At 43.2% G+C, this 10,586-nt stretch overlaps 1 protein-coding gene across 1 annotated transcript; it reads left to right on the forward strand.

Annotated features, from left to right (window-relative positions):
- The first annotated feature begins 3,735 nt into the window (after positions 1–3,735).
- LOC125723071 (uncharacterized) lies at positions 3,736–4,965 on the forward strand. The gene is made up of 2 exons (XM_048999516.1): positions 3,736–4,337; positions 4,500–4,965. Exons 1-2 carry the CDS (start codon positions 3,951–3,953, stop codon positions 4,821–4,823), a joined length of 711 nt encoding a protein of 236 aa, XP_048855473.1. The 5' UTR covers positions 3,736–3,950; the 3' UTR covers positions 4,824–4,965.
- The last annotated feature ends 5,621 nt before the right edge of the window (positions 4,966–10,586 follow it).

Consider the following 10,586-nt stretch of genomic DNA (forward strand, 5'->3'; position numbering starts at 1 on the left):
TCCCACCCACTACCAGGTGCCACTATTACCAGGTAATCAATGTTATTCACCTGTTAGTGGGCGCAGTGTTTGACAAATATAGTTTAAAATATCAGTCATTTAACCTAATTCCAAAACATTAAATGTGGAATGGAAATAATGGAAGCTATTGCTTGTGTGGAGTGAATTGAACTTAATTTTGAACAATGTTTCAAATTGCTACATACCTGAAATGTTTGTGGTTTCTTGTAGAAAGAACAGAAGCACTTGAGGTTTGCCTCCAGGACATCACACCTCCTATTAAGCACCTTTACAAAGTAAGTAATTTCCTTGAAATATCATCAAAATATATTTTTTTCAGGACAGCTCTAAGACTGGGTTTCCATGGGACATTATAAGGATTAGAAGTAATTAAACCAATTTGGTCTTACATAGCATTAAAAATGGTATAATTGACAAACAAGGTCTTAAATGGCTTTAAAAAGCATGACGTTTTATTGTCCTGTACATTAAACATTTAATATACACACAGGACCAGTTGGCTAAATTCTCCAACCTGTGATTGGCTGGTTTGTGATGTTTGTGGATATCACTGTGCTCTCAGAATGGAGTCACAAATATACCAGTGTAAAATATACGGTGTTAAGGGGGAATTTGCTTCTGGGTTAATTAGTGACAATTGCAAATGTTTTGTGTTGATTCTTCAGCTTCATATACAGATTCGCAGATTCATAATTACCACAGAAGGGGAAGTAAAGTCTGTTCTATTTAAAAGCCAGACATGTTAAATTACTGCAGGGCACATTAACCTGTCCACAGTGCCTGTTGTATGAGAGCATCATGATTATTAATAATATACACTGTATTTCAAAAGGACCTGTGGGATTAAAACTGAGGGTTATTTAGACACACCTTGCTTATACCTCTATACCACTGTGAGTCCAAGTCCTCACCCAGCATTTACTGACACAGGTTAATGTAAAGAAACATCAGCACATTTTAACATGGCCGCGATTCCATTTTTAGTAAATACCTTATATATAGAACATAATATGGATGCAAAGAGCAGAATAGGAAAGAAATAGGAAAGAAAAAGGGAGAGGAAAAGAGAGAGAGCTGAAGTGCGTACGCTGGGAAAAAGTATTGCATTGTGGGACATACGGCGAGTTATTGGGGTGCGCAGAGTTGGGAAGCTAATGACGCCGGTCAGCGATTGGTGGCAGCGGCGTGGATTCCAGGCGCCACAGGAAAGGTTTGTAGTTCCTTCTAGGAGTTGGATTATGGTTCCTGTTGTGGGTTTTGTTTTCGGGGGATTGGGCTGTCTTCCCCCAACTACTTAATTTAAATAATATTGTTTGATATGAATTGATGTTTTTCCTTGTGTATTTATGTGTTATTTAGGAGGAACCACATGTGATTTTGGTGTTCATGGCCCTTGTGTTGATGTGAGCTGCCCAGGCCTTTTTATTGTCCACGTGTGAACTTTAGCCGGGTGTTTTAGCTGAGTGTGAAGTGTTTTCCCAAGTGTTTTAGAGATTGCTGTGCTGAGGTCATTGTGTGGGGGGTTGCTGTGTTGCCTTTGACTCGGGGAGACCAATCTGTCGCCGGTGTAAAAGGGTGCGACATATTGAGAGAAGATGCCGGGCAGTAGGATCCATGGAGGAGCCTTTAAACTAGAACCGCCCTCTGTTAAGGCCCAAACAGTGGGGAATGGGGTTGGTGGCCAGGAGATTCATAGCAATGATATAGTGGGTCAATGTTCAGTGGCTGAAGTGTTAATAAATGGTATTAAAATGCAATATTTGATACGGGGTCACAAGTTACGACATTGACAGAGTTATTTTAAAGAACATTTTGAGGTAGGAGGCCCACAGGTGCAGCAGCCCATTCAAAAGCTTAATTTAATTGCAGCTAATGGATTAAGGATCCCCTATATAGGATATATTGAGGTAAATCTTTCTATCTGTGGCCAAGTCATACCTAATAAAGGAGTTTTGATCGTGAAAGATACAGGGTTTCAGTCCTGTCCACGTGTAAAGGTTAGAGTCGTAAATTTGGCTCTAGAGTCGGTTAAATTGGTTGGGCGAGTTACATTGGGAGTGATTCATGAGGTGGAAGTTTGTCAAAAAAGGGGACAAGGAGAGTTGGAAGTGCGGCCAGTGGATGAGGCGACTGTAGAGGTGGGTGTTAGACAATGTACAGTTGAAAGGGAAGAGAGAGAAGGGACTGCGTGCCTGGGGGAGCACCCCTTGATCCAGGTCAGTTCTCAGTAGAGCAGCAGGGAAAGATTAAGGACCTGTTGGTTAAACATTATGGAGTGTTTTCACAGCATGAGGAGGATTATGGGTATACAGATAAAGTACTGCATGTGATCCCAACAGGTACAACAGCTCCTATTAGGGAGCGATATAGGCGGATTCCTCCTAAGCTCTACCAGGAAGTCATAAGTCTTTTGAAAAAGTTATTGGAGGGGGGAGTAATAAGTGAAAGCTGTAGTCCTTGGGCAGCGCCAGTCGTGTTGGTAAAGAAAAAGGATGGTACACTTTGATTTTGTGTGGATTATAGGAAGCTTAATATGGTTACTCATAAAGATGCATACCCACTTCCGAGGGTGGAAGAATCCATGGCCTCATTGAAAAAGTCCGCAGTTCTCAACATTGGATCTTGCGCATGGGTATTGGCAGGTTGGTGTTCACCCAGCTGATAAGAGAACTGCTTTTATTACCCCTATGGGTCTATTCCAGTTTAATCGGATGCCGATGGGGCTGTGTAACTCACCCGGGACGTTACAGAGGTTAGTGGAGAGTTGTTTGGGAGATAAAAATTTTGAGATGTTGCTGTTGTATTTGGACGACATCATAGTATTTTCTCCAACATTTAATGCACATCTTGCTCATCTGGACTTGGTATTTACTCGCTTGCCGGGTTATGGACTTAAAGTGAAACCAGCAAAGTTCTCTTTATTTCAGGATGGAGTTAGATATCTGGGACACGTGGTTTCTGAAGGAGGAGTCTCTCCAGACCCAGAGAAGTTGCTGGCGGCGGAAGCATGACGAGCCCCAATCAATAGCCTCCAGCTTCGAGCATCTTTGGGCTTTACTGGGTATTATCGACGGTTTATTGAGGACTCTGCAGAGATTGCTGCTCCCTTGAATGAACTTTTGAGGGGAACATCGAAGAAATATTCTCATCAGACATCAGGTAATTACAGTCGTGGACGTGGGGGAAGCACAGGAAATGGCCTTTCAGAGGCTGAAGTGCCTGCTGCAAGCACCAGTGTTGGCTTATGCTGATTCTCAGTCCCCTTTAGGGTTTATACAGATGCCAGTTTGGCTGCATTGGGTGCAGTGTTGGCTTATGCTGATTCTCAGTCCCCTTTAGGGTTTATACAGATGCCAGTGTGGCTGCATTGGGTGCAGTGTTGGCTTATGCTGATTCTCAGTCCCCTTTAGGGTTTATACAGATGCCAGTTTGGCTGCATTGGGTGCAGTGTTGGCTTATGCTGATTCTCAGTCCCCTTTAGGGTTTATACAGATGCCAGTGTGGCTGCATTGGGTGCAGTGTTGGCTCAAGTGCAGGAAGGGAAGGAGCGTGTGATCGCCTATGCCAGCCGGAGTCTGCGACCAGCGGAGAGGAGCGATAGGAAGTACAGTTCATTCAAGTTGGAGTTGCTGGCATTAAAATGGGCTATTGTTGAAAAGTTTAGGGCGTACTTAACTGCCTCTCCATTTGTGGTGTTTACAGACAACAATCCCCTGGCTCATTTAGCTGGGAGCCGTGGAACAGCGCTGGGTGGCACAGCTGGCTGGATTCCAGTTTGAAGTCTGTTATCGGCCAGGTGGGATTAATGGGAATGCGGATGCCCTCTCCCGATGGCCGGTGGGAGCGGTGTCGAGAGAGGGGGAAGATGAAGAGGACGGTATCCTACCGGAAGGTGGTGGAAGTAGAGTGGCTCCCGCAGTAGTGCAGGCATGTTTGCAAGCATTTGTTACAGCCCCGCCAGACAGCCAGTTACCAGTGAGGGTGTTAATGCCCAGATGGAGACCGAGGGACTGGGAGCAGGGATGGTGGAGGAGTGGATGGCAGCCCAAAGAGGGGATACAGCAATGGCACGAGTGTGGCTATATGTGGACAGAGGAAAAGAACCTACCCCGAGAGAAAGGGTGTCTGAAGATGGACAGGTCCGCACACTACTGCGTCAGTGGGGTCGACTTTGTGTTCACCAAGGACTACTTTGTAGGGAGGTGGTGGACCCCAAGACAAGGGAGGAGGTCAAACAGATTTTGGTGCCCTCCTCTTTGCGGAAGCGAGTGATGGCGTGGGTGCATGATGGAGCGGGCCATTTGGCTGTGGAGAAGGTGGGTGTGATGGAGTGGGTGCATGATGGAGCGGGCCATTTGGCTGCGGAGAAGGTGGGTGTGATGGAGTGGGTGCATGATGGAGCGGGCCATTTGGCTGCGGAGAAGGTGGGTGTGATGGAGTGGGTGCATGATGGAGCGGGCCATTTGGCTGCGGAGAAGGTGGGTGTGATGGAGTGGGTGCATGATGGAGCGGGCCATTTGGCTGTGGAGAAGGTGGGTGTGATGGAGTGGGTGCATGATGGAGCGGGCCATTTGGCTGTGGAGAAGGTGGGTGGAGTCGCATGGAGACGATTTATTTGGCCAGGGATGTACAAGCAATTGAAGGAGTATTGCCAAAAGTGCGAACGGTGTGGCTTAAGGAAGACGCCAACCGCTAAAGTATGTGCCCCGTTGGTCCCAATTAAATCAATGTATCCCCTTCAGATGGTGTCGGTGGACTTTCTGAGCCTGGAGGCATCAAGAAGTGGAATGTGCTGGTCATAGTGGACCATTTTACACGGTATGCGGTCGCAGTGGCCACTCTGGACCAGACGGCGGTGATAACGGCACAGGCCTTATGGACCCATTTTATTCAGCCATTTGGGGGGTTTGATCAATTACACTCCGATTAGGGTCCAAATTTTGAAGCAGGGGTTATTCGAGAACTCTGTGAGTTGTATGGAATAAAGACGACACACACGACCCCATATCACCCCTCAGGGAATGGACAATATGAGCGGTTTAATCGGACATTATTGGACATGTTGGGGACACTTGCAGAAGCCCAAAAAGAGGAATGGGATAAGTATGTGCTGGAGATGGTGCAGGCTTATAATAACACACCTCATTCCTCTACAGGCTACAGCCCCTATTTCTTAATGTTTGGATGTTATGCTAAATTACCTTTTGGGTGTATCAGCACCATAAGAGGTTAGTGGCTGCTTATACACATGCTCAACATCAGATTAAAAAATCAAGTGCAATGCAGAAAAGGGGTTTTGACCGAAAGGTAAAAGCAGAACCTTTGGTACCGGGACAGAGAGTACTGGTGTTGAACAGGCGGCCCGGGGACCAGGGAAATTGAGGAATAGGTGGGAGGTTAAAGCCTATGTTGTTGTCACAACCTAATGTGGAATTGCCAGTATATGTGGTGAGATCTTCTGGTAATGGAGAAGAACGGGTGTTGCACCAAAATCTGAGTCCATGTTGGTTTGAAGAGCCGGATCCAACCACTGTAGCGGAGGAAATGAAGGTTGAGAGGCCAGCAGTGACCAGTGACCAGGGACTGGTGGGCCTACCCTTGGGTCATGGAGGTACTCCAACAGACTTTACCTCCAATCCAGGGATCAGCGGCGGAACAGAGGCCATTGCCTGTGCGGTGATCTTCACAGGCGAACTTTAGCCGGGTGCTTTAGCTGAGTGTGAAGTGTTTTCCCAAATGTTTTAGAGATTGCTGTGCTGAGATCATTGTGTGGGGGGTTGCGGTGTTGCCTGGGTGCTCTATTCACTTATTGGGTCAGGAACACTGAATTGTGGAATCCTGGTAATAAAGGCTTATTGCTATACTTCTGTTGTGAGCTGTTTCTTATACCTGGTGCCCAGTATAGTCGAGTCACAAACCTGCATCATTGGGGAAAAGTGTTCCTCTCTTACAGTATTGTAGCGTCAGATAGTGTTACTGTAAACTAGGTGAAGATGAAGGTAAATGACATACTTAGAAGATGGAGTCGAGTTCGGAAATTACGGTTAAATGATTGTAAGTTTGCTGGTTTAGAGAGAAGACTTGGATTGAGAGAGAAAGACGGAATGTTCCACTTATGTTAGATTTAGCAAAGAAACTGGCCCTGTGTCAGTAACCCGACCATATCACTTACAACTTAATATTTAATATTATCATATTAAACAGGAGGGATTATCCTTGGTCACTCTGATGTACCAAATTCAACACAGGAGAGACTTCATACTAATCTGTAGAAAATAATCTAAATAATCTATCAAATCAAGAGCTTTAGTATGAATTATCTAAATAAAATGGTTAAAATGAGAGATTTTGCCTGACGCCTTGTCTGAAACATCTTGTCTATCTACAGAGGTGTTAACTCTCATCCAACCAACTGGGGGCTGCAAAGACTCTAGAGGTGTATATTTTTGTCATATCTCACTGGTGCTTTTAAAAATTCCAATTATTTATGAATCAATATCATATTTTCAATTGCTCTTTTGATGAGTTTTTTAAAAAAAACAAATGCTTTGGGTCCCCGGTGACCCCAATCAAAAGCACCCAATTCCACATATACAGTTCTGACAAACTATTTATTCAGTTAATGTTTGCCATGGGTCCTAATTTAAAGAATCACACAGTATCATGGTGTCTAGGGGCACTCTGCCAGTCAATCTGAAGAAGACAGGTAGAGATTTCCACATAGGCTCTGTAGACAATCTGACATACCGCTGTTGCTAAGGTAACATGATGTTTAAAGTCCATCCATCTTCTGCACCCACTGGTTCTGTTAAGGGTGGCAGGGGGGTCCAGAGCCAATCCCAGACACTATGGGCACAAGGCGGGGAACAACCCAGGGTGGGGCGCCCATCTGCCATGTTTTAATGGATACTGGGCATAATTTAAAATAACCTTTACAGTCCTTGTTTGCTATGTTGCATATACAGGAACACTACACCCCCTGCCGATTAATGTTTGAATACTAAATACCGTTGTATCATTAAGGAAGGTTTGCTGCTGATAAGGTGAGATTACTGTGTTCATGTGCTTTATTTATTCATGCCTCTTATAATGTATAATCAGTCATGCACCTGTATGTGGGAAGCTGAGATACAGCCTTGCAGCATCATTACAAGGTCATTACTACTATATGACCATAACGTTTTTCCCCATCATATTAATGTGGATTTGGATAAAAATGTCTTGCTTTTAAATATAATTCATGTGTATTTCAGTTAACCAAAGCCTCACTGTAGGTAACAAAGGAGAGACATTTTACAAAAAGGGATTTTAATTGCCGAGTTCAACACGTGACAACTACTCAGTAATGACTGGCTAAGATTCTATTACAAACTCACCGTGTGTAGGGCAAGTACAGCATTATGGATAATACATCAGGACTCATACTGAAATTCCCTATATTTGGATATATTATGTAACCTAAGGGTTTTTAGGAATGTTGAAACACACATATACAAATATATCATATATGAATTTGGATATGGGTGCGGCTGCAACTGCAGAGGCTTGTAGTACATATTCTGCAAAATATTTACAATTGTTGCAAATATTATGTACAAACCATAAGAGACTTGAATGCAAACATGGGTTTTGTTGGGAAAATATCATTTCATGAAATACATTACTGATGAAACTGTATTTGCTATTACTCATATTTAATACTTTTAAGCACACACACATCAAAAGGAAAAATAAACTATTATAACAATTTATATAGCGTGCAATAATTAAACATAAAAAACTATAGTATAGAAAAATCCAATAATACTATCGGACAACATGGCCATAGAAATGTAACAGAGAGCGGTGAGCTGGAGACCAGAGTCTTGACCCTGAGGAGTGAAATTAAATATTTAATTTCTCTGTTGCGTCGCAAACCTGACAGATACACTACTTGTCAAAAAGAAAAGAACTTACTTCCTCACGCATTTCTAAAAGGATGTTTTTGTCAAATCCCTCCAACTCACTGCAAAACAACAGATCAAATTCACATATTATGACATAAATAAAAATATAATATAGATATATAATATAGACAGTTCATGGTGCATTTTGTAATACTCAAGACACACCAAGGCCATGCAGAGTGCATACTGATAAAAGGGAGAGGAAGGGGGAAAAACTTCAATACATTCTCTGTATCACAAGTGTTACGTCCAACAATTCAAGGTATTATATCTTACAGTTGTCTTGGGCGCTCGTCCACTGCTCCCGTGTGCCACGCCCCCTCGTTACTCACGTGTGGAATCCCGATGTCATTCGCTGTTTCCAGCTGTTTTCATTAGTCCTATGTATTTAACTCCGCGTCAAAATATGTTTCCCCAGACCTGTCATTTAAGTCGCTACTTCTATTGCCTCGTGTTCCTAGCTGGTTTCCCCAATAAATCCTTTGTTTCCCGATTCTCCGTCTTCCTGCTCCTGCTTCCCCGATCCGTGACAACAATCAACATGAACGCACCACAGTCCAGAGAACCAATCTGTTGAGGAACATCCTGCAAAATACAATATAGTACTAACGAAGACATTTGTTAAAATTCTAATACAAATGTAACGACAGAAAATGCTGAAATCCACTTTACCATGTTTTTCAAGTATTTTCCAGTGTCCTGGGCTTATTCGGTTTGTCAGTTTGCTGCAAAAAGAAATTTGGAATAGTCAGGGACACAATAAGTACAGCTTTTCATGTAAACGGGATTAAAACTCTATGTAGGAATTAATGGACAAACAGAAGACCTTTTGTCACATTTGTAAATCTTTCACTGTAGCGCGGCATCTGGCTGTGAGTGTTACCCAGAGCGTATGACAGTCTCTGCCCCAACTGTCAGCAGGAATGAAGGAAGAAAATTATGATTAAAAAAGACCTAACAATAAAACTTAACTGTTATAACATTTATTGTACAATATACTATACATATGATAAGGATCACATAACTGCGTGGTGCGCAAGTACGCATTCCCGTACACTCGCGGCAATTCTTTGTTGTAGCAGCGCAAATGCGTATTTATTTTATGTGCATTCACGCTGTTATGACAAAAAATTACCGTGCATCTTAACATTTATGTAGCTAATTTTTACTTCTGCAGGCATGAAGGCTAAAATACACAATGATTTCTTGTCATAACAGCGCGAATGTACATTAAATAAACACGTATTTGCGCTGCTACAAGACATTACCGCGCGTATCGGTTTAAACAGCGAATAAGTACTTTCACACCAGTTATGTGCCCCCTGCATATTATCATTTTTGCATATAAAATAAAGGGCGAGACAAGTCTACACACGTATTCACATTTATATAACGGTTTTATTACCTTGTAAATAATCTTTAGGATTTGCAAACTGCCCAAACACTTTTGATGTAGCCAGTTTTAGGTTTTAAATGGATTAATAGAGATTCTCCATAAGATTTCTTGCTGTGTGCGTTTGAATCTTAAAGCCAGAGTCTCGCGCCAGGTGCGTCAGAGTTGGCAACCTGCTTACAGCCGAATCGGACCTACGACCGGTCAGTCGGTGCCGAACGCGGCCGAAAGTCGCCGACAAGCTGCATAGCACCGCATTGTCTGTTATGGTACGAATGGGCGTCCGTGACAACAGCTTAATTACTTTTGAATCACATTTACTTATCTTCTCACACTTCTTCCGATCATCTGAGGGAAAGCTTGTATTTTGAAGAGAGTCTTCACAATGGAGAACAACGACAGCAAAATAGTTAAGATTAAAATTAAAATCATAATTAAAGTGAAAATATCAACGAAGGAAGGTGTGATAAAGAAGGAAGAGACGGAAAAGCCTCGATTGACACGGAGGGTGCCTGACATGCCGAAGGTAAAGCCCTGGCTTAAGAGACTTTATTAGAGCACTTTAATTAGAGCATAAAATGTGTTATATCAATAATCTTTCCTTGTTTTAACAACCGGCTGTCCAGACTGGAAGAGAAGAAAATCACCAGGGCCAGAGGGTTCGTCCGTGGAGCGGGAGGGACAGGCTACCCACGCTGGAGGAAGAAGGAGCGACGAGGAGGAGGCCCCAGCTGAAGTTCCTCCGTCGTCCGGACAGCAACGGCTCCTGCGCCCTGCGAGCAGAGAGAGGCCAGGGGCAGCATCAGCATTCCGCCGAGCAGCAACTCCTGCAACGAATGCACGGACTCATGGGTTATGGCCGGAAACGGAGGACTGACAGAGACATTATTGGTGACGGACTTGTGGGTTATGGCCGGGGACAGAAGACTGACAGAGACATTGGTGATGGACTTGTGGGTTATGGCCGGGGACGGAGGGATAGTAGAAATGTTGTTTAAGGATTATTATAGATATAAGATAGGATCGGATAAGAGGCTTAGATGAAATAGATTAAGATAAGATAAATTAAAACATAATAAGATTAGTTAAAATATAATAAGATAGGCTAAGTTAAAATATAAGATAGGTTAACATATGATAGGCTAAGTTAAGATAAGAGATTTACAATAAAACATATATTTACTTTTCAAACTGTGTCTTTGTCATCTCTTCAGTGTTGTGTCTGT

Source organism: Brienomyrus brachyistius, unplaced genomic scaffold (genome assembly GCF_023856365.1).
Source record: "Brienomyrus brachyistius isolate T26 unplaced genomic scaffold, BBRACH_0.4 scaffold45, whole genome shotgun sequence".
Lineage (NCBI taxonomy): Eukaryota > Metazoa > Chordata > Actinopteri > Osteoglossiformes > Mormyridae > Brienomyrus > Brienomyrus brachyistius.

What these genes read in the sequence shown, in the direction of transcription:
- LOC125723071 (XM_048999516.1), top strand. Translation starts at nt 3,951, where the DNA reads ATGTTTGCAAGCATTTGTTACAGCCCCGCCAGACAGCCAGTTACCAGT. An exon ending in GCCATTTGGCTGTGGAGAAG is followed by an intron (nt 4,338 to 4,499) that starts GTGGGTGTGATG and finishes GCTGCGGAGAAG; the next exon opens with GTGGGTGTGATGGAGTGGGT.